The 25,502-nt window shown below is 34.3% G+C and overlaps 1 protein-coding gene across 2 annotated transcripts in view; it reads right to left on the bottom strand.

Annotated features, from left to right (window-relative positions):
• Nucleotides 1-25,502, bottom strand: part of KIFAP3 (kinesin associated protein 3) — a 171,568-nt gene that overhangs the window by 33,956 nt on the left and 112,110 nt on the right. For both annotated transcript variants that reach the window (XM_058540099.1, XM_058540101.1), the window contains exons 16-18: nt 23,098-23,196; nt 16,923-17,008; nt 1,278-1,467 (exon numbers count right to left, since the gene is read on the bottom strand). In XM_058540099.1, the coding sequence (XP_058396082.1) occupies nt 1,278-1,467; nt 16,923-17,008; nt 23,098-23,196 (375 nt within the window). The remainder of the gene's footprint in view (nt 1-1,277; nt 1,468-16,922; nt 17,009-23,097; nt 23,197-25,502) is intronic.

The following is a 25,502-nucleotide window of genomic DNA, read 5'->3' as shown; positions in this document are numbered from 1 at the left end:
TGTTTTGAAATTCTAATTGTATTAAAACAACAAAGTTGAATACTGAGGTGGTTTAAAATTTTATTTGGTTTTGGAAACCGGTAATTGATTCACACTGAAAAGTAGCTATCGATCTTCAAAGCAAGAAACCTGATTCCAAGAAATTCTGACTTCTATTAACAAAAAAATTCATATCATATATATTTTACTTCATGAATATCTGAACATGTAAGGAACAGCTGCTTGCCATTATTGAACTAAGAAATTCTGGTTGGTTGAAATTAATGATCTATTCCATCTGGTTTGAAACACAAAGTAGTATTTCATACTGTAAAATTCAGTTAGGCAGAAATGTATTTAATTTTCAAGGTAAAGTATCAGTTTTCTAGGATTCAAGTATCTATATCACAAATAGAAATAATGCAGTGTTAGTGGGCAATTTGCACAATAAAGAATTATGAAAACACATGAACAAATACATAACAGGAAAAAAAGTAAGCCATTAATTCAGATATAATTACCTTAATGCTTTTTATTTCCAACCTGCTACAGATCTTAATTAGAAAGGCTTTCCTTCTTCTCCTCAACTAAATGACTTCAATGAAGTACTATTAATATTGGCAACAATGTAACATTAAAAGCTAGAATATGCTAAAACTTACTAATCTTTGTGCCAAACTTATCCCTGGAAAAAGGCAGTATGGCAAAATCAATGAGGTTATAACATATGTAAGATTTACGTAAAAATTAAATTTTACCTTGACAACACCAGCCGAATTTAGAAGGCAAAAACTTGCTATAAAGTGTCTAAATCTTCCCAACCAAATAGAGTCACCAAATAGAGTTTACTAGTTCAAAACTAAAGCAAAACCATGGCAAAATTAGACTATTAAAATGAAATATATTGAAAAACAAGACATAAATTAATAAGTTATACATTTAAATAAATGTAGAATAGAAAAAAATCAATTACTACATTTTCAAACAGAAGTCAGAAATCTTGAAGATGCGATTTTAAGTTACACATTCTAGAAAGTAATAAACTAAGAGCAATTAATATTCCTGGCTGCAGCCTTTTCTATGGAGAACACATCAAATACTAATTGGAAAAAACTAATGGTGAGTTAATAGGTCTGCTTGGTGTGTACTGATGTTATGTCTGAAATTATTAGCAGAAGACCATTTATATACTAAAAGAAGTGCTTACAAAGCTTGGGAATGAGCAAGTTTGGCAGACCAAAATCCCTAGTTATAGCACACAGACAAATTGTTTATTTTTGCTTTGGCTATCATCTTACCTGAGTTGTAGAAAAGGTCAGGTCTTTCAAGAATATCTCCTTCATGGATGTATGGCTCAATTCGATCATCACCATACAAGTACTGCTCACTCTCATCCATCTGACGACTCTCTACCATCTCCAGCCACTGAGAGTTATGCCAGCGAAACTTTTCACTCTGAATTTTCTTAGCCCATTCTTCATCATATTCCTATTGAAAACAAATAGTCAACTATTATTACGTAAGTTTATGAAGGAACTCCTTTGGTACTCAGACAACAGTGCTTTTATCTCATGAGAAGAGAATTTTGGGGGCCTTTGTCTGGGTCAGAGGAAACATTAAAAAAAACCTGTTCAGAATTATTTTATACAATAATTAATAAAAAGCAATTAAATACATTTCTGTTTGGATTACCAATCGCTAATGGGAATGGCAAAAACTGGAAAAGTTCAAATTTCACAAATTCTTTATCTAAATATTACTAGAATTTAGATAAGCAATCAGATTTCAGCTTCCAAAGAGTTTTATGGCACTAACAAAAGGTGACAGATGGTTAAGCATTAAGATTACACTATATTTTTTTTGTTTACATAACACTTTTCAGTTGGAAAAAAAAAAAGTACTATTCAAGTATTTCTCCTAACTACTGAAATGGTTTATTAGGGAAAACAAATAGCAGAATTTAATTCAATTTTGTTTCAACCACAAAATAATGATGTTATCTTATTTAACTGTAGTTATTTCTTTAAATGTCTATCTCCTGCTTCAACCATGAACTCCTGAGGAGCAAGACTGGCTTATTCACTACTGTATCTGTTAACATCTGCTCACAAAGAAAGTCCTTGGTGAATGTTTTTGAAGGACAAATAGGCAAGTTACTATAAGCTACAGCTGAAACTATCTAGTGCCCTACTTTTTCCATAGGTTGTAGCTACGTCTGACTAGTGTATTCACTTATTTAATGGACAGTACTGCTGATGGCATAGATAAAAAAAAAGGCTTCAGGTATTTCTCGTCATCCTAATCCTAGAAATCTTAGTTTTAAATCTCTCTTAATACTTTTATCTAAAAAGGAGTTGGAAAGGTGCCAGGCAATAATACTGTCCCCTAGTAGTCAAGATGATCAAGATCACTAAGAAGTGGATCAAATATAGATTTTAGTCAAATGTTGAGCAATTTTCACCCAAAGCTGAGGCTCAAGTCAAAAACCGTCATCACAGAATGAATTTCTGGGATGTAAGAAGTCTGAAATTTTATAATAAATGTAATTATTATGATTATCCTGTTAAAATTTTACTTGTTAAATCTTAAAAGTTTCACATTATCAATAAATCTCTTAGCAGTGTCTGCTGTCAGGTTGTGTATTCTATACTGTACTCTTTCAAACTAGATAGACGCTCCTTTTCAATTGAAGTTGGTGGAGTCAGAAGATACTTTTTGGCTATGGTACTACTAATAGCCATTTTGCCACTAAATTATTAAGCTTTCCTGCTTTCTTATAGTTATCCATTAACATTCCTATTTGTTGTCAATCTATTTCCTAAAATAATTATTTAAAATTAAATTGTATAAAAGAGCTGTCATAAACATTATTACATTTTACTTTAAAACAATAAACATTTATTAATTCAACTGTTATAATTTCAATATTTAATTCACTGAAGGAGATTTATTTACTCCATGTTACATCTACAATGCTAACCTATGTTTGAAATTGGCAATATAGATATAAACAATAAATCCAAAATCCAAATGCTCTATCTTGTTATGGTTACAGTGATTAGATATGATGATAATTTATACAACCATCCAATCATTGACCACACATAAATTGTTCTGCTAATATGATAATACACATAAAGCATTTAGAACACCTATAATGAAAACACTTAATATTAGCTATTATTGTTAATTAATTGAAGTGACAGCTCTCTGAATTAGGTACTATAATTATTGCCATTTTACAAATGAGAAAATGAGGCCCAGAACACTGGAGTAACTTGAAGTGTACAAAGCTGGGTGTGGCTATTATATCACTGCAAACCTTGGGCCACCAATGTGGAAAAGGCAATTAAACAGGATAAATGAACATTGTCAGGGTTATTGTAGAATGGATTCTTCAGTGAATGAGAATATAATAAATGACCTCCCAAGTCAACTTTCAGCTCTAAGATTCTTTGAATGGGCTGAATTGTTCACCAAACAGTGACATGGGAGGAAGTGGCTTCTGGTCTGGTAAATATATTACATAACACATTGTATTCTGAATCATGTTCTTTCTGACGTGGCTGCACACAGGAGGGTGTTAGGGAAAGATGGAGTTGAAAAAATAACAGCACAGAGATGTTGTTACAAGTAGTTTCATTGACTACAGATTTTAGTGGTTCATTTTGGGTTTCCAAAACTAAATAAAATACTAAGTGGTGCTAATTATGCAATATGGGCACTGTGATGAGCTTCAAAATAATTTAGCCCAAATGCTAAACATAACTGTGATTCTCTTTAAAATTCATGTGACTTCACAAGCATACTTTTTGGTTCCACATGTGGCACAGTATATGTGCTCAAAGTTAGCTGCAAAAAAATATATATATATATATACATATATATATATATTTTTTTTTGTGTGTGTGTGTGAGGAAGATCAGCCCTGAGCTAACATCCATGCTAATCCTCCTCTTTTTGCTGAGGAAGACCGGCTCTGAGCTAACATCTATTGCCAATCCTCCTCCTCTTTTTTTTTCCCCCAAAGCCCCAGTAGATAGTTGTATGTCATAGTTGGACATCCTTCTAGTTGCTGTATGTGGGACGCTGCCTCAGCATGGCCGGAGAAGCGGTGCGTCGGTGCGTGCCCGGGATCCGAACCCGGGCCGCCAGTAGCGGAGTGCGCACACTTAACCACTAAGCCACGGGGCCAGCCCCGCAAAAATATATTATTGTCATATTAGAAGTGACCAGATAATTTAAGAATGATCACATATACTTATAGAAGAAGGATGAACTTATTCACTAAGGTAAACAATTTAATGCATAAACAAGCAAATGGTATTTTGGGCATGAAATACTCCATACTAATTAGCTTTTTTCTAAAAGATAAGTTAGTTACATATACAGAGCATCACCAAAACTCCCAGAATATGCCTTTTAATACCAGAAATGCTATTAAATCTACATTAAATACTGGAACTAATTTGAGTGGTGGTATTTCTTTTAGGAATACTAGCTTGTTTCACTTGGCAAGGGATATAAACCAACTTTTCATTTTAGCAGAAAAACTTAAAATCTCATTATTTGAATGAAGAAGTATTCAAGATGATAGAAAGACGTATGATTTAATTGTCTTATTATAATTTAAGTTCAAGCATATGGATTCCTAGTGCAAGAACAGGAGTTAAAACCCAGTCAAGTGCCCATAGCATATAAAATATGGGGTTTGCTATTCCACTAAGAGTGGAATAAAACTTGCCTCTTACCAACATCTGTGAAATGTTACAGAGGTAGGTATACTTTAAAAAGTAAATCCTTAAACCATGTATTCATAATATGTATTTAGCCAAGTAATGCTCTGTACAAACAAAAAAATTCATGCTTATTCTAGGAGTTATCATCTCACACCCTTCTCATAAGATTTTATTATTCTAGTTTAATAACAAGACATTTAATAAATGTAGAAATGTGTAACAAAGATGCTGTTTTCTTCACAAATGATAGCCCTTCTAACTTAAGCCTTTTTATCACCCTTCAAGTTTACAATAATGTTCTTATTAGTGAACCTACATATACAATCTTGAGTCTTTAAAAAGAGACTATTCATACTCCATTCGACAGAATTCTAAAAACACAAACCAAAAATACCCATGAAAACCCATGGCTAACTTTGACACTAAAGCTTGACTTATTGTCTTGGGAAAGCTGATTTTCCAAGGCAGTGAGTTAGCACAGACCTAGCACCAAATGTAATAAGACTACCCTTATGCTAATCTGAATTCCTTTAAAGTTTTCGCTTTCTTTCTTTTATCAGTTTATGACAGTATAAACTCATAGAATCAGGGCATCTCTTAACATTATAAGTCCAAAAAGTATAGTAGCAATGATACAGATTATACTGTTATTTTATTAAAAATAATTTTATTCTGATTTTTAAGTATTTTTGTACTCTAAAACCATAGGTTTAATTTTCTATGAATAACATAATGATTAACATGTGCATTATTGTTTACAGGGTCACAATGAAAACACTATGGTTGTCTTCTCAGCTCTTCAGGAAAAAAAGCCCAATAGTTTCTCCCTCAGGAAATATGAGACGGAATATGTTATTCTATACCAAGCTGCATAATCATTTTGTATATAGAAAATTATGTTTTGCAAAAGATCCAACAATGATTACAGATTCCTACCACAGTGAATCCCACTACAATGACAAGGGAAGTTTTCACAAGAGGTGGCCTTCATGAGGAGTGCCTTGAGATTTAATATGTGTGGCTTTTTGTGATAGATCATAGCAAAGAAAATGGGAAAAACCTTGACCAAGCAGTATCAAGGTCTTAAGGTCTCAAGCAGTTATAACATGACTTTTTGAAAATATTTGGAGTTTTATTATTATAAGACTATTTCATTACTGAAAGTTGAAAATTATAGAAAAAAAATGCCCGTAATACCTTTACCTAGATAGAACCACAATAAATACTGGTATATATCCTACCAGTTTTCAATGACTTTCTTAATTCCAATATTAATAGCTAAGTTTGGAAAATATTTTAAAACATGTATTTTTTAAATTTAGAGGCTCCGTATGAAGCATTATTAAGATATTGTACTTGTGCCATAAAAGTTTGCTCTAGTTTGTGATAATATAGCCTCAGGAATTCGCATGTTTACCAAATACAGCATCTTGGAATGAAGCATGTTATGAATAATACAATATTCATTTAAATACTAATTCATTTCTCCTTTTCCTTAGTAGTAAACATTAGCTGGAATCAAAGGAGATAGTATTGTTTTGCTACACGATGGTAGATTTGATCTTTATGTTTCTGAAACACTGATTTTTATGTTCCAGATTTCTTGAAAATCAAATATTTTAGCTTTTGGCTGTTGAGAGTCTATTTAGCAAGTGTACTAATTAATAGGCTAGGACAGTGGTCCCAAGAGTCTTAGATTTCAGAAAAGTTTCAAAAGCAAATTTTGGGGACTGACATTAAATGTAAATCAACTGCCACCTACTATTATTTTTTTTAGAAAAGAAAGGACATTTTCAGACTAAAAATGCGAGAAAGACAATCTCAAAATAAAGATATACCAGGGCCGGCCCAGTGGCATAGTGGTTAAGTTTGTGCGATCCGCTTCAGCGGCCCGGGGTTCACAGGCCCAGATCCCGGGTGGGGACAGATGCACTGCTTGTCAAGCCATGCTGTGGTGGAGTCCCATATAAAGTAGAGGAAGATGAGCACGGATGCTAGCCCAGGGCCAATCTTCCTCAGCAAAAAGGAGGATTGGCAACAGATTTTAGCTCAGGGCTAATGTTCCTCACCAAAAAAAAAAAAAAGATATACTTTCCCAAGACAAAACACGTTAACAGCCTTATATTTGCAACTCCTCCCCAGCCCCAGTCTCTCTCTCTGTGTGCCTCTCTTTCTCTTTCTCTCTCTCACACACACATACTTTTTTCTCTCTCTCTTCCATTTTTAGTGAAAACCAGTAAAAACTTGGCCGTACTCCAATAGACCAGCATTCTGGAATCCCTAGCCTCAGCTATCCTCTGTATCCATCCTCAATGAGGACAGTTTAATAGCCACAGCAAAGTCATAGTTTCTTTGTGTCTCAGAGTCTGAATTTATAGATATTAGTAATATGGTATGGTATAATACAAAGAACATTGAATTAGGAGTTAGGAGACCTGGGTTCTGGTTCTAGTTCTGATACTAATAGAACTATGCAAACTTCTAAAGGTATTTTAATATATTTTGGTCTTAGAGTCTTCACTTCTAAAATAAAACAAATCTAAGATTTACTGAAGTTGTCACATACTATAAATAAAAATCTATGATTAATACCATTACTTTATAAAGCTGTTGAAATAAGTATCACCCAAAACTGAAGAATACAGGCAGCATAAGGAATTTATTTTAAATAGCAACTCTAAATGAATATCTAGTGTCAAAAATTTAATAAATTCAACACATTATCAATTAAAATCTATTCCCTCTACCCCTCCCCCTCTACCCCAAAACACTATTTCTCTCTTATATCACCAACCCCCTTATCAGGAAATAACTATGCTAATTCAGGGATGCAAAGCTCAACCACAGCCAAGATATGTCATAAAAACCTATCAGGCCATTGTGGAAAGACTGTGGGAATATAGCCGTTTTTTCTTCATTTTTGAAACGCTTCTTTTCACAAGGAGCGCCCCCTGATAGCCTTGCTTTGAGACTTGAATTTGTCATGTATTTAAACTTCAAATGCTTTGTCTTTTATTTTCTTCTCAACTCCCATTATGATCTTAAGCACTCAGTTTCCATAAATTCTAAAGTGTCATGAGAGACTTACGGTTTGATATTTTATGGAATGTGCCATCCTTTTTGAAGTCCTATATTATTTTGTTTACTACTGAACCACTGAAACATTATGAAGCCTTAACAAGCCTATTATCAGAGCCTGTTCACTATCAGGAAAACTCTTTGTCACTGGCTTCCGTCACACCTTGTATCTGATTAACACACTATAGGATAACATAGCGCTACACAGATCTGCTTTCTGTTCTAACATAACTGATAGAAAACAGGTTTTCCTTTCTCCTTTAATGTGGCAGCCCCCTAATTGAGAATGTAATATGGTTTATTTAATATAATTCTTCATACTAAATTAAAGTAGGTCTAGAGTAATTTAGTTGCTCATTGAGGTTAAGATAGTAGCTGCTAACAAGATGCCTTTTATATCTTAGAAAATACTTCTCCCAATGATAAGTATATGATATGTATATTAAACATGCGTTATGTGATAGAGTTGTTGACTTTTATGCATATACTACCTATTTCTCAACAGTACTGTCCCAAGTGTTGCCCTATAGTCTTGACTATCGCATTTTTTAACTAGACCTCAAAGTATATCTTCAACCTTTCTTTAAAGCACTGAGGAGGCTCATCTGTGCAATATCACTTCAAATATCACGTCCAGTCGAACCATGAATTAAAAGATACAACTAAATGAAACTTATTTAAGTAAGAAATCATGATTTATATCTTTCATACTATGCTTGGGTTCTTTTACATCCAACTGTTGCGAATTAAAAAGAACCAATCAAGTAATATGCATTAGACTGTCAGGGAAATGACACACATTCATATATATATATATATATATGTAACACATAGACATTCATATATATATATATATATATATATATGTAAATTCTAACACCATGGAAAATTTCTGCCTTTCAGGTTTATGTAATATAAAAATGAACTCCAAAAGAGGACTAACCAAACTTATCTTACTAAACCCAGTTTGACATAAGGAATTGAGAAATAAAAATCAAACTCACAAATCTGAGAAATGAAAATTTACCAAGATTGTAAAACAAGCAAGAACCAACTCCAGCTGCTCTGGAAAGAACATCTTAGAAGTTTCTTAGAAGAACACTTTAGAAGTTTAGAACGACTCACTTGAAAATTTCTGCTCTCTGCCTATACCCAGCCTGCAAGCCAATTAAAAGTGACTACTGTGTACCACTTTACCCAATTCCTGCCCATTCCCTGCTTTTGAAAGCCTGTCCTAAAATAACCTGAGTTCTAATGCTAACTCTAATCCCAACTCTATGAAACTTTCTCTATAATTTCCCTTTTCAAGATGTTATGAGACATTTTTTAAAGTGCTCTCCCTTGCCGGCAAGATTATTTAAAAACTCAGCTTTCCTGTCTGACACAGGCTTCCCTGGTAATTTTTGTGGGGACATACCAGTTGATGTCTTAGAGGTTATGTGTAATCCTACATTGGTTTATCTCATTTCAGTACATCAGTCTTATTAAATATAATTTTGTCTATACTGGACTGCAGACAGCACCTTGTTTTCCAAGTTGAGAATACTAGAGCTAGGTATTAATTCCAGATTATTAAAATACACACAATCTGCCCATGATCATAATTAGAGTTATTAAAAGAGAAAGGGCTGTTGTTCAAAATCTCAGTGACACAAACCTGTGTCAGTACGACATCACATGGGCCTGTGGCTGGCTAGAAAGACAACAGACATCAGTTTCTTACCAGAGAACCTAGGTACATCCCTTTTCCCATAAATACCCTGTAGATACAATGTGCCATTAGTATAGAACATCTATTGATAGGGCCACATAGTAGTACTGCTTCTGGGAGGTCAGTTCTTGTCTAGATGACAGTGTCCTGGTGTTCTCTTGAGTCTAGCTTGTAAACTTTCATACTGTTGAAACTCAGTGTTGTTGAGTTCTGTACTCCCACTGTCTATCTTAGTGTCTGGAACACAGTATGTACTTGATAAACACGTATTAAATGTTTGATGACCCAGTAATGTCAGGGGAGGAATTTGTTTACCAACTGGGGAAGAATTTATGAGATTCTCAAACACTTCACACAAAGCTGAAGAAGTACTTAAGCCAGCCCTGATGGCCTAGTGGTTAAGTTCAGTGTGCTCCGCTTCAGTGGCCCAGGTTCGGTTCCCGGGCACAGAACCACACCACTTGTCAGTCAGTAGCCATGCTGTGGTGGCAGCGCACACAGAACTAGAAGGATTTACAACTAGAATATACAACTATGTACTGGGGCTTTGAGGAGGAAAACAAAAAAGAGAGGAAGATTGGCAACAGATGTTAGCTCAGGGCCAATCCCAGCAAAAAACAAAAAGAACATCACTTTAAAAAAAAAAAGTTGAGGAAGTATTAAAGGACAAAACTCTAACTGGGGTTTTAGAAGCTCTCTATGTGTAGAAGATTCTGTTCTTCCCTTCATGAATCCCAAGGCTTGGGGAGAAAAGGCAACAGTCAACTGCCATATAAAGACACACCTTGGTTTGTTGCACTTTGCTTTATTGCGCTTCACAGGTACTGCATTTTTTACAAATTGAAGGTTTGTGGCAACCCTCCGTCGAGCAAGTCTATAGGTGCCATTTTTCCAACGACCTTTGCTCACTTCGTATCTTTGTGTCACATTTTGGTAATTCTCTCAATTCAAACTTTTACATTATTATTATATTTGTTATGGTGATCTGTGATCAGTCGTCTTTGATGTTACTATTGTAATTGTTTTGGGCACCATGGACCCTGCCCACATAAGATGGTGAACTTAATAAATATTGTGTATGTTCTGACTGCTCCACTGACCGGCCCTTCCCCCATCTCTCTCCCTCTCCTCAGGCCTGTCTTATTGCTGATATGGAGAAAGTTTTATTGGTCTGGATAGAAGATCAAACCAGCCACAACATTCCCTTAAGACAAAGCCTAATGCAGAGCAAGGCCCTCACTCTCTTCAATCTATGAAGGCTGAAAGAGGTGAGGAAGCTGCAGAAGAAAAGTCTGAAGCTAGCAGAGGTTGGTTCATGAGGTTTAAGGAAAGAAGCCGTCTCCACAACATAAAAGTGCAAGGTGAAGCAGCAAGTGGTGATGTAGGAGCTACAGCAAGTTATCCAGAAGCTAAGATAGTCAATGAAGGTGGCTACACTAAACAACAGATTTTCAATGTAGATGAAACAACCTTCTGTTGGAAGAAGATGCCATCTAGGACTTTCATAGCTAGAGAGAAGTCAATGTCTGGCTTCAAAGCTTCAAAGGACAGGCTGACTCTCTTGTTAAGGGCTCATGCAACTGGTGACTTTAAGTTGAAGCCAATGCTCATTTACCCTTACAAAAATCTTAAGGCTCTTAAGAATTATGCTAAATCTACACTGCCTGTGCTCTATAAATGGAACAACAAAGCCTGCATGACAGCACATCTGTCTACAACATGGTTTACTGAATACTTTAAGCCCACTGTGGAGACCTACTGCTCAGAAAAAAGGATTCCTTTCAAAATATTACTGCTCATTGACAATGCATCTGATCACCCAAGAGCTCTGGTGGAGACGTATGACAAGATTAATGTTGTTTTCACGCCTGTGAACACAACATCCATTCTGCAGCCCATGGATCAAGGAATAATTTCAACTTTCAAGTTTTATTATTTAAGAAATACATTTCGTAAGGCTATAGCTGCCATAGATAATGATTCCTCTGATGGATCTGGGCAGAGTAAATTGAAAACCTTCTGGAAAGGATTCACTGTTCTAGACGCCATTAAGAACATTCGTGACTCACAGGAAGAGGTCAAAATATCAACATTAACAGAAGTTTGGAAGAAGTTGATTCCAACCCTCATGGATGACTTTGAGGGTTCAAGACTTCCGTGTAGGAAGTAACTGCAGATGTGGTGGAAACAGCAAGAGAACCAGATTCAGAAGTGGAGCCCGAAGATGTGACTGAATTGCTGCAATCTCATGATAAAACTTCAACAGATGAGGAGTTGCTTCTTATAGATGAGCAAAGAAAGTGGTTTCTTGAGATGGAATCTACTCCTAGTGAATATGCTGTGAAGACTGTTGCAACAGCAATAAAGGATTTAGAATATTTTATAAACTTAGTCAATAAAGCAGTGGCAGGGTTTGAGAGGATTGTCTACAATTTTTAAAGAAGTTCTATTGTGGGTAAAATGCTGTCTAACAGCACTGCATGCCATGGGGAAATCGTTCATGAAAGGAAGAGTCAATTGACGTGGCAAACTTCACTGTTGTCTTATTTTAAGCAATTGCCACGGCCACGCCAGCCTTCACCACCCTGATCAGTCAGCAGCTATCAACATGGAGGCAAGACCCTCCACCAGCAAAAAAAATTACAACTCAGATGATAGTTAGCATTTTTTAGCAATAAAGTATTTTTAATTAAGGTATGTACATTATGTTTTTACACATGCTATTGCACACTTAATAGACTATAGTATAGTGTAAAGATAACATTTACATGCACAAAAACCAAATCAAAAAATTCATGACTCGCTTTATTGAGATACTTGCTTTATTGTAGTGTTCTGGAACCAAACCCGCAATATCTCCAAGGTATGCCTGTAATCCCCTTGAGAGACCAAGAAGCTAGGATCCTCTCTCCTTGCCTCCCTGCTCCTCTCTGTACCTACCCTGTTCCCTGCCTCCCAAAGCAACATGTAAGGCCTAATCAGACAGGTGACAGCTTGCTGATGAGGCCACAGAAACTGCATCACCAAATTTAGTAATCCTCCACGGTACAAAGTACAACCACCACACATCTGTTTCAATTTACCAATTGAGGGCTTGGGCTGAAATACATTAAATCATCACTAATGTAACATTTCCATAATTTTAGGGACAAGTACTTTACTGCAGAAGGCATATCTCCCTAAGGCTTGTAAGGCATCTAGTTTTTCTTAGTATTATTCCCTGCCGTTTGTCTTGAGTGAAAAAGAAATTTGTTTTCTTAAAGATAAATTGCCTTATGCTACAAATACTCTCATTATCTCTATATATTTTTTGAATTTTTTATTATTATAGAAGTTGGTCATGCTAAAAATACCAGGAAATCAAAATCTAATGGTAAAGTCTTAAGAGATCATCCATTCCCATTCTAGGCAGGTATCTAACAAACTATTTTAGAAAGTTGGTTATTTAGCTATTACTAATGATAACTGGACAGAGACTTCACATTCTCTCTTGACAGACTATTTCTGGAGTTTCATCACCTTTGCTGCATCTAATCAAAGTTTAATCCTTTTTCAAATTAGGTCAATTTCCTCTTGTTTTACCCTTGAAAAAGATTCAGGACTAGAAATAGCACTCTGAGTTGTGATCAGTAAGAGTCTGAGCTCAAAGAAACAAAGACTGGCAGCTATGTCTCAAGTGGATCTGAGAAGATGTCTTTTTACTGATGTATTAAAATGGCCTGCTCTTCAAATTTCTCCCAAATAAGGAGGTCCAGCAAGCAAGGAGCGTTAACTTTGGTCTGAGGTTAGCTGATAATTCAATTGAGTCCAAATCCGAATAAGTCACCATAGATTTAGAACATGGGCAATGTAATAGATGATGCACTTCTAAACTAGAAAAGGCAGCTTCCTACTTACTACACTGTCCTAATCAAGGCCTTTCAGTTAATTGCCTATCCAGGTAATTGCCCAAATATGAACTTATAAAATGCTAAATTCAGCCACTTTCAGGATAATCCTAAAGTAAACTATAAATAGTAATATGTCTGGCCAAAATATATACTCCAAATAACTTTCCAAAGTTAAAATGCAAACAGTAAACAGATTATCTTCATTCCATTTTAAAAATTAAAATGAACAGAAAATAACATAGATAATTAACTATACTAAAGAAGGGAAATGTTTGTCTAGATATTTAATCTACATATAAACTTCTCAACGAGGTCTGAGTTTTGGTCTAGTTTAAACAAAACATATTGAGTGACCATCATGTGGTAGACGCTTCATATACATTTTCTCTAACCCTTATAATAACTCTCTAAGACCAGCACCCCTAAGAAGAGTAGAAAAGTGTTTTGGGAAGAAGCTTCTCCCAGTGGTGCAGTGTTCCCTATTATCAAGCTAAAATTGAACCAGGACCTTGAATCTTATAGGTGTATAATAGCAGAAAGGCAAAGAAACATTCTTTCAGCAGAACATGGGATGTTTCGAGAGGCTGATGCCCTTTTCTCTCACCTGTATTGGACTATTTCTTCTCTTCCGAGAAACTCAGCTATGACTATGATTCAGTAAAGTAGCACAGCAGGACTTCCAAATCACATAAATAACTCACATGTGAGTATCTATAAATATTCTCAGTTCAATAAGTCTGGTATTTTTAAATATCTTTTCAGACTGAAGTTTTCCACAGTGTGAAATGAAACAATCCAAAATTACTTAGCATCATATCAAATACTTACTTTGTAAATCCAATGTAGAGAGTCACAGAGAGATTAGGTGAACCTTTGGATTACTTGTTCAGAATTTTTTTATGTAGTTGTCCCTCGGTATCCGTGGGGGATTGGTTCCAGGACCCCCGTACACCAAAATCTGCGGATGCTCAAGTCCCTTATATAAAATGGTGTAGTATTTGCACATAACTTATGTACAACCTCCTCTATACTTTAAATCATCTCTAGATTACTTATCATACCTAATACCACATAAATGCTATGTAAACAGTTGTTATACTGCATTGTTTAGGGAATAATGACAAGGAAAAAAAGTCTGTATATTTTCAGTACAGACGCAACCATTGTAGGCCTTTCTATTCAGAGTTGGTTGAATCTGCAGATGTAGAACCTTTGGATACAGAGGGCCAACTGTACTAACTCAAGTGATCACACAGCATCTTAGGGGAGCCATATATAGCTAGCTGATACATCACTAGTTTCATTTTGCTGATTCTTCTTCTTTGAAGTCCTCATATCAACAAGGCTCTTTATAAATGTAATAATCTAAAATAATTTTCTTTGTGATTTTACATGTTAATTCTGACAAGGATTTATAAGTTCCTTCAAGGAGGGTAGGATCAACAAAGTAAAATGAAGACTAAAAATGCTCGTTGGATTTAGAAAAATGAAGGTCAGGATGACTTTAGTGAGCACCATTTCAATGAAGTAATGGAGCAGAAGCCAGAACTGGCATAGGTTGAAAGGAGGATGGGGGAGGTGAAGAAATGAGGGTAGTAGTATGTAGAAAAGTTTTTCAAAACGTTGGTTCTAGAGAGATGGAGAGAGCTAGGACAGTATCAAGAAAAGAGAAGCAGACACACGGTGGGGATAACTCTTGCTTAAGATGAGAAACTTGAGCCCAGAGTTTAGAAATAATTGGGAATAAAAATTTTTATCTTATAATAAATATATGCATATTTTATATTAAATATTTTTATAATAAGACTGAGCTGGTCTTTTAGAACTATCACTTACATTCTAAACCAAACATAGCTAATATGTAAATCTAAACATATTATTACCTTCCATCTACCTTTTCTCAAAAGAAGGCAACTTAAAAAGTATGTTAAAAGCAATTCATAATAGACTGATGTCTCTCTCTTTTCCTCATTGTTTAAGGTAAAATAATCACATATACAACTTTAAGAAGTTTCTTATTCTTATACTATATATACAACAATGACATCAGTGATCTAACAGAAAATAATACATGAGCCATGAAATTGTTCTCTAGGAGTAATAAATATTCTATATTCATAAACCCTGTGACCAGTGTGACAGTGGCCTATATGTATGAAACATCTTGGTGGAGCAAGAATTTAATATGTAAAGTTTCCCTATTTTAATTTAGAGATCAAAGCTAAAATGTCAATGTACGCATTTAGTTTTAAACCAGTAATGAATCCAAAAAGCAGATGATATCAAATAAGATGAATTTCTGAACTGAAAGGCAGGAAACTGACAAGAAAGTACCTGATGGTGATTGTCCACTTTCATAAGGAAATCATCAGCAGAAATGCCAACTTAGAAGATTTCCAATGAAGTTGTTAGTTGATTCTTTAAAATGTTATTCTGATCCTTTTAAAATGCTTAAGTTAAACTTTGAAAATTACTGAATGGGCTATCTTCAAGAAACTTTTTACAGGATTAGCCAAAATAAAAAGTATAAATCCAGTTCAAAGGAGGAAGCAAGCAGGTTGTGTGTAGCAGTATATGCCAGAAGTGAAGACTGTTTAAAGTAGTGATCTAGTGTATGGCATACCCCAGGTGCAGCGCCCAAGTCCGGGCAGAAGACTGGTGTGCAGCATGATTTCTGAAGAAAAGTCTGCATGGTGAGTGAGTTTCTAATCCAGGACTCAGATTATCCCTCTGATCACATTCCTCCAGTTACATATTCTTTAAAAACTTCTGAAGTCATGAATAATATTAAGATTTTTGTGTATTTCATCATTCCAAAGCAACTTACAAAACGAGTCTATGTATGTAACAAAAATTATCAAAGAACTGAAAAAATAATTGATATAAGATTTGATTTATTAAAAAAATTTAATGGCCAAACTGCAAAGGTGAATGTGTTGAGTTTTGGCAGAAATCTTCATCAAACTTTCTACTCCTAAGCAATAATTTCTCTGAAATACAAGTGATTCTGAGACAACATGTAGACCAGACCTAAAACTCTGAATATGTATAAAATCTCTTTAAGTAAGGAACCTATACAAAAGTTGAAAGCCAGGTGCCAGCCCGGTGGCGTAGTGCTTAAGTTTGGCGCGCTCTGCTTTGGGGGCCCAGTTCAGATCCCCGCTGCAGACCTACACTACTTGTCAGTGGCCATGCTGTGATGGTGACGCACATACAAAATAGAGGAAGACTGGTACAGATGTTAGCTCAGGGCCACTCTTCCTCAAGCAAAAAGATGAAGACTGGCGAGAGGTGTTAGCTCAGAGACACTCTTCCTCACCAAAAAAAAAAAAAAAAAAAAGCTGAAAGCCAAAGATCTTAATAATGTTGTTTAAAAAGTGAATTTAGTAACATTGTATTTTTTGAGCTTTACCAAAATACAAATTTGTGTTTACATTGAAAGCAAAATTCTAAATAGGTGTTCAATGTCCTGTTTCCCCAAAAATGAAGATTATTATACTTTGTGTAAGAAGAAAAATTACTTACCGCTATAATATCTAAAGTATTATCACAGACCTTTCGGATTTCATTATTTTTATCATGCATCAGATCTATGAGATATGCTGGAGCTTCTGAATATAAGTGGTTAAAGATATGAACTGTCTTTGAAACTGAGGCCACTCAATCATATTTAGAAAATCCTGCATTTCTCTAAATTCAAATATTAACTTAAAATTTAACTTCAAATTTTAAAATAAAATCATTAACACAAGATGACCAGAAACACTTAATATTTCAGTTGTTTAAAAAACAGGGATAATAAGGATAAGAAAAAAAGAAAAAAAAAACTAGATAAAAATGAGTAAGGAAAATAGAGCCAGTAAATCACAGAAAGTAAAAGGGCATATTTTTGAAAATCATGAAAATAACTGAAGAGGGAGCTCCAGAGCTTCCTAGCTATAAGAACTTTCTTGATTGATCTGGCCCTCCTAAAAGTTCAGGAAAATTAATTTCACACAAAAAGAGCAACAGAAAAGAATCACAGACCAATTCCATATATGGTTATTATAAGAAAGAGAGAACATAGGACATTTTCACATAAAGATGAAAACTGCAAGCTAATATTTCAAAAAGAGATAAACGAATTTAAGAAAACAATAGAATATATATGAAAGAACAAAATAAATCAGAATTAGAAAACTCAGAGAAATAAAATAATTCAGGAAAGAACCAAAACTAAAAGTAAAAATAATTCAGATACATAAAACTAAATTTATAGTAACATAAGAGTAAATAAAAACAACAGATAAAACTAAGAGAAATAGAAAGTAAAAAGGAAGAAAATTTGTAAAATTAAAACATAAAAGAGATTAAAAACAAAGATTAGAAAATGACAAACATTAAAGATAGGCAAAGAAGATCCAACATAATAGAAATTCCAAAGAAGACAACCAAAACAATAGAACAGAACAAACACTAAAAAGTATAACTGAAGAAAACTTTTCTGAAATTAAAAAAAAAAAGACAAAATTACATACTAAAAGAGCACATTTGCATACTTGGAAAAATCGAGCAAGGATACTGAATGCCAAGTCAAATTCTAATAAAACTACTTGGCTTTAAAGAAACAGAAACATTCCTTTGGTTTTCCTGGCAAGAAGATCGAGCCACTTATAAGAGAAAAAGTAAATTGTCATCAGACTTTATGATAGATACCAATAACTAGTAGACTACAGACTTCTCACTGGCAGCAATTCAGGCCAGAAAACAGTGGAAAAATACCTTCAAATTGCTGAAGGAAATAACTGGTGATCTGGAATTCCATATTCTGCTAAATTATTATTAAAGAGGACAAACTAGTTATTTCCAAATGCAGATATATTTTATTATTCATTGATATTCAGTAAGCAGTATAAGAGAATGAAATTCATTATGAAAGAAAATCAACTCTGAGAAATACAGGAATGCAATTCAAGAAAAAATAGTAAAGGAGGAAATGGGTCAACATATTTTAAACCTTAAATAAGCACTGGTTTTTAAAAGGTATTAATTAAAATAATAATTAACTTTAAAATGTTACAAAAATGTTATAAACATGAGGTGAAATTATTATACTAAATAGCAAATAACATGGAAGATGGAAGTAGAGACGTTAGACTTACAAGGTTAGATATATTCCTTTAGAACTTGGTGATAATGTTGAAATTTGAGTTTAACTCCCAAAAGAAAAGAAATGCAACGTGTAAATAACAAATAAATAGGGAGAAAAGGAAGAACAAAGAAAAATCAATAAAGAAACCTCAATGAATCTAAAAGAGGCAGTGAGGAAAGAGAAAGTTATGATCTCCAATACTTACAGTCTGTCTTGGTCAAAAATGTATTGGAAACAGAGGCCACGAGTTTCTATGACGAAACTCGAGCATGTGTACAAGCAAATCACATTCTTTGTAGCACTGATTATAATGCTGAAAAAATTTTTATCAAGTTTCATAGCAAGTGGCAAACACAGATGTTGACCCAGATCTTCTACTTGCCAGTGCTACTTACTAGTTTTGGGGGGAAAAGAAAGGATATATTTAAAATGCAGAAAAATATTTGTGTACCCTCCGAAATTCATTTAAAAAAAAAAAACTGAAAAGAATATGGTGTTTATTTCCTCTTTTCTCCCCTGGAATGTAAGTCCCATTAGGGTAAGGACTTTATCTATTTTGTTCACAGAGTTTCCCCAGCTCTGGGAACATAAAAGGTGCTCAATAAATTGTTATTTAATGAATAAATAAATGAGACCTACTCTACATACTCTACGTGATTTTTGTGAGAATAAAATAACAACAAAATTCTTAGGAACACCTTAGAAATTCTCAGGGGAATCTAAAAGGATCTAGCCAAATTTGGGTTATTTTATTTCTCATATTGCAATTGTTGCAATTATATGAAAATTCATTATTACCATAGCATTAGTTCTTAGTTCTAGGTTCTCAAATCCTATGAGTTGTGTTGAGAGGCATTTTTAATATTCCACACATCTTAATATAAATCATATATTTACCTAAAATAAGTCTATACCAGTCATCTCAAATGTCAAGTTTCTCTCATTCTGTTTAAAATTATATCAAATAATATTGATCAAATTTTCTAATTTAAAAAATAATGGGAAAAAGAAATGATTTCTTGTCTAATAAATCTTTAAAATATTTAAATACATTGGTTTTGTAGAGTAAATCACAATAAAATACTTAAAATTTTGGAGAAATATTTTATTAATAATTTTTAATGGCCAGCCCTGGTGGTCTAGATTCGGTGTTCTCACTGCCTCAGCCCAGGTTTGTTTCCCGGTCAGGGAACTACATCACCCATCTGTCGGTTGTCATACTGTGGCGGCTGCGTGGTGCTGTGATGCTGAAAGCTATGCCACTGGTATTTCAAATACCAGCAGGGTCACCCATGGTGGACACGTTTTAGAGGAGCTTTCAGACTAAGACAGACTAGGAAGAAGGACCTGGCCACCAACTTATGAAAAAACTGGCCATGAAAGCCCTGTGAATAGCAGCAGAGCACTGTCTGACGTATCGCTGAAAGGTAAGAGGCTGGCTCAAAAAGACCGGCCGGGGTTCTGCTCTGCTGTACACAGGGTTGCTGGGAGTCAACTCAATGGCATTAACAACAAATTTTTATTTATTTATTTATTTTTGGTGAGGAAGACTGGTCCTGAGCTAATATCTGTTGCCTATCTTCCTCTTTTTGCTTGAGGAAGATTGTTGCTGAGCTAACATCTATGCCAATCTTCCTCTATTTTTGTATGTGGGACCCTGCCACAGCATGGCTTGATGAGCAGTGTGTAGGTCCATGCCTGGGATCTGAACCTGCAAACCCTGGGCCGCCGAAGCTGAGCGCGTGAAGCTAACCACTATGCCACTGGGCCAGCCCCAATTTTTGAACATCAAAACATTTGGGAAAAAGCACTCAGTGATCTTTATCTAATCTTAAGACATGGAGGAAAGCATCAGCTCTAAGTAGTATTCCTTGATGCTTTTGTAAAAATTTTAATCCAGCAGATGTTTTATATCCCATTCTCACCATTATCAACATGTTATATTCTTCAGAATAACTATTTAAGAAGCATTGACTTCAGGTTCAATAGTTTAACAAAATCTGAACTTTGGAGAAAATGAAAATAAATGTATACTGAGAAGAAAAATCAAATGGAATTTGTCTTAATACTGTCAGCTTTGATAATAAGGTACTGAGAGCGCATTTGAAACAGAAAGATCAGAGCAGAGACAGTAACACTTATTCACTATGTGCCAGGCACTCAGTAGGTACTTTAAACATGTCATTCATCTTTAGTCCTCAGAAAAAACCCTATGATATGCAAACAAAGGTTATCTTTCAAAAAAGTTACCTAGGAAAGCTATACTTTCATTTTAATGTTTTCTAATATGTGTTTCTTATAGTGTGTTCTGTAGTTACATAAGTATTCCATATATAAACTACCCTTTTAGAGACTCTCAACCCAGAAAAGCATATTAAAGATCCTAGGACCCTGTAAGCAAGAAAACCTATTTAATTCAGGGTTTCCCAAAATCATTTATTACAAAACCTTTTGTCATTAATCAACTATTAATACTAAAGGAATATGTTCCATGGAACACAGCCAGGAAAAGTTGATTTGTTGCAATGATGTTAACATGGCTCAAAAGTGTATTTGGAATTTATCTTCCTGGGACAGTTAGTTTATATGCCACATTTAAAAAAATATTTATTACTTTATGATAAAAGGAGATCTCTCAATGTAGCTGATAAGGCAAAAAGTATTTGCATTTTGATAGCCCATATCAAAATGGACATTTCTCAAGTAGACTTGTTATTCATCAGTCTTGACTCTTGGATACTTCTTATGGTTCCAGAAATTAAACTTGTCCTCAAAAGCAAGGCAGTTTTCCTCCAAAGATGATACTTAAAGCATGTGTCATTGGCTTTGAATGTTACACCAGGAGAGTTTCAAAATGTTTTGAGCAATGGTCCATCATCATTGAAAAAAAAGTCTCCCAAGGTATTAATTTTAAAAGGGCAGTAACCATTTAGATACATGAGTTCATTGACTAAACAAGTACTAACCACATGCCAGGTACTATGTTAAGTTTTGGGTATAGATAAAAATGAGAAAGACAAAGCCAGTCCTTGAGCTTGAGGAGCTCAAAATTTTCTGGTAGATAAAGGCATATAAATACATAATTTAAAGTACTTTATTAGAGGTGAAAATAAATTCCTCTTACAGGGAAGGAGGGAGGAACAGGATTAGCAAAGCTTAACTGAGAAGATGGCTTATAAACTTTTCTCTTTGATGAGTTGAAAGCTGTCAGGTAAAAAAGGTGAGAAGCACATTTGAGGTTGATAAAGCACACAAAGGGGCAGTGAGTGATGACAAGGCAGGTCATATCTGATGAATGAGAAATTTGGTGTGCTAAGAGAAAATTATGTATTGTAAGGTTACAGGGGAAATTTTTGGAATACAGGTTAAGATCAGGTTTTGAAGAGCTATGTATGCTAAGCAAAACAATTTAGATTTTTCACATGGGTAATGAAGGATTTTATGCAGTAGAGTTCAAAAGCAGAATTTTTTTTGTATACAACCAGGCAGACCATCACAATTAAAAAAAAACAAAGCCACAAAGATTCAGCTTAGATACCACTTCCACTGCCAGTCTTTCATGACATCCCCAGACTTGGTTATATACCCTCTCCTTGGCCCTATACACATATCTTTATGACATTGATCACACTGGATTATAATTTTATATTTCTTATTTACTTATCTATCTCTCCAACTAGACTATAAACTCCTTGTGGACAGTAACTGACTTTTTTTTTATATATCCAGCACTTAAAACAGTGTCTGTTAGATGGTCAGCACTTGATAAGTGTTTGCAGAATAAATGAATGATTAATTATGTGTAGTAAAAGAGATAGCAGACACAAAAATTTCAGCTATGAGACTGGGTGGATGATACTATTATTACCCACTATGAATACAAAAGGTAGACTGTTTTTCAGGGAAAGATGTTGGCAATATTGAGTACCCTTTTGGATACAATAGTGACAAATTACCATTTACTGTGTATCTCTGTGTATTGGGAACTATTATAGGCACTTAAAATCCATTAGTAGTTATAACAATCCTATAAGATAGGTGGTTGTCTTTTTATTTTAATAATATTATGACCATTTTATAGATTCAAGATTGTATGCTCAAAGAGGTTAAGTAACTTATTCAAGGTCCTACAGCTTATAAGTGGTAAAAGGTAATTTAAAATTAGGGCTACCTGATTATAATGCTCTTTAGGCTACACCATACTATGCCACTTTAGGTAGGCGGAAGACAGGTGGCAGTTAGCAACAAACGCCTGGGACTCAAGAAAGAGGTTTTGAAGATATTTAATAGTTAGCATATAGTTGGTAGCTGAAGTCATGGGAATAGATGTGTTTTCCCATGTAGAGAGAATAGAGTAAGATTAAAAGAAGACTAAGGATAGCCCTAGGAACCTCTGATATTTATGTTAATAGAGAAGGAAGTTCTGATATATGTATGTTGCTCTCTAAACTTATTTCAAAACTTGATATTTTCTAGATTATTTGAACATTTGTAAGAAAAAATACCTAAAGATACACCTTTTCTGAATATGTGAAATGTCATTATCTATTGTAAACACTGAAAGGATACGTGTTTCCTTGATTATGACATCTCTTGTGGCTTGATGGAAAACCATCTGGTAGAAGACATAAATTATCTGACACACAAATTCATCATCTTCTTGTTGAGCTGAAAGAAAAGACAAAACTTCAAATGAAAGAATACTATATTTATATACCAAATTGAACAACAGTGAGAGGAAAACCTGAGAATGAGAAAAACTAAAAGTGTCAAGGAGCCAGGTAAAAGGACAATTAGTTTAAATTATTACAATATATGGGTGGCATATATCATTTATGTCTTAAGTGTTTTTTCTAAATTACATGATGATGATCAGTGAGGAAATTTCATAATATTTTTCAGAAGTTTTAGTAAATTTGGTTGTAGTTAAACTAAACAGGTTAAATTACTTTAAAATACAAAGATAGAAAATAAGATTTTGAAAAAGAGAAATTATATCATCTCTGAGCTTAAACCAGACTATCCTAGAATGTTTGTCTCAAAAGATTAGGTTGTACTTAGGAAGAACTGAGGAACAAAATTGGTTTAAGGGAATAGTAATAGTGCTTCTCTGTAATTTTCACTATATTTTGCCACCAGATATAAAGAAATTGATTAAATTACCACCATTATTTATTTATTTTGGTCCATCATAAGAATTCTTCAAACAATTCTACTTTGTGAAATAAATCTGGTTCTATTTTGTCTCTTTAATGTTGACTTCACATGAGAAAAACAGTTCTTAAAAAAGGTTACACCTTCTATATTCTAAGTTTTTGGTAGAAATTAGACTATTAGAAACAGGTATTTTTCTTTGTTGAATAATATTAATGAAATTAAACTTTACTTACTGGCATGAAATATAAAGTATTTTAGTTTCAATCTAATTAATTATAATAGTAAAAAAGAATTTTATGTTTTATGCTAATTAATAAATTTTTAATATCAAACAAATACTTTAACAGAATAGCTGATGTCCACTGATTAATATGTAATGGCAAAAGCAAACACTTACAGAAATCTAATTTTTAGGTACTGGTTATAAAATTTGATTTACCAATAGTTAGTTTGCTATCAACTCTTGGCAACAGTTCAATATCTGTTAGACACAGATTTACAAGTCAACAGAGCATCCAACTAGTTGTGTGGAATAAATTGTGGGCCCCTTAAACTCCAATCTATTCCAAATGATTTCCCTCACTAAGTTGCCAAAGTACCACTAATTAAAATTAAATTAAAATTCTATTAATTACTCTTTGGTATACAGTGTTCTCTCACTTATCCCGGGGGGTTTTAATCTTGAAAATTCATATATTTCTTAAAAAGAGCAGTATACAGCCTCTGCCTGTGATAACCTCATGTCAGAGTGAGAAAACATCAAAACATAGTAAAACCCTCTGAGCTAGTTCTATCAGCTTGCTTTATACTTATCTCAGCTTTCTCAATCACAATCAATGTGGGACAGTAATTCAAAGACAAGAGGCCATTTTCTTTCAACTTTCTCCAGCTCACCACAAAATCTTCATTCTCACTCTGCCAACTACATTGTCTTCACTTTCACCTCCCAACTATCTAGTCTCTCTTTTAATTATTTCGAATCTGAAAACTCCTGGCTATGAGAAGGGTGTACTGAAGTAAATACATATATAGTATGTGTAGGAATACTTCAAACATAGAAGAATTATCTCTAGATGACCTATTAAAATGCATTATATTAAAATGCATTATATTAGCCGGCCCCGTGGCTTAGCGGTTAAGTGCGCGCACTCCGCTGCTGGCAGCCTGGGTTCGGATCCCGGGTGCACACCTACGCACCGCTTCTCCGGCCATGCTGAGGCCGCGTCCCACATACAGCAACTAGAACGATGTGCAGCTATGACATACAACTATCTACTGGGGCTTGGGGGGAAAAATAAATAAATAAAATCTTTAAAATGCATTATATTAAAGAACTTACAAATCAAACTTTCAAAAATTCAAAAGAGAGAAATGGGCAAAAGATTTAGGCACCTCACTAATATTAGCCATATCTAAAAGGCCAATAAACACAAACAGGTACTCAATTTCACTAGTCATTAGGGAAATACAAATTAAAACTACAATGAAACACCACAGCAAAGGCTACAATTAAAGAGACTGACAATGCCCAGATATGGTGGTGATACAGAACCACTGGAACATCTGTACATTGCTGGTAGCACTGAAAATTGGCACAACTACTTTGGAAAACAGTAGGCATTATTTACTAAAACCCAATATATGCTACTCTATGACCCAATAATTCTACTCCTAGGTATGTGTCTAATAGAAATGAGTACATATGTTCACCAAATGATAGGTTAAGTATGTTCATAGGAGCATTACATTCAAGCGTTGCTTAACGACAGGGATACGTTTTGAGAAATACATCATTAGACAATTTCATCATTGTGAGA

This window comes from Diceros bicornis, chromosome 4 (genome assembly GCF_020826845.1).
Source record: "Diceros bicornis minor isolate mBicDic1 chromosome 4, mDicBic1.mat.cur, whole genome shotgun sequence".
Classification (NCBI taxonomy): domain Eukaryota; kingdom Metazoa; phylum Chordata; class Mammalia; order Perissodactyla; family Rhinocerotidae; genus Diceros; species Diceros bicornis.
The sequence above is the reverse complement of the archived record's forward strand: the minus strand, read 5'-3'. Positions and strand labels throughout refer to the sequence as shown.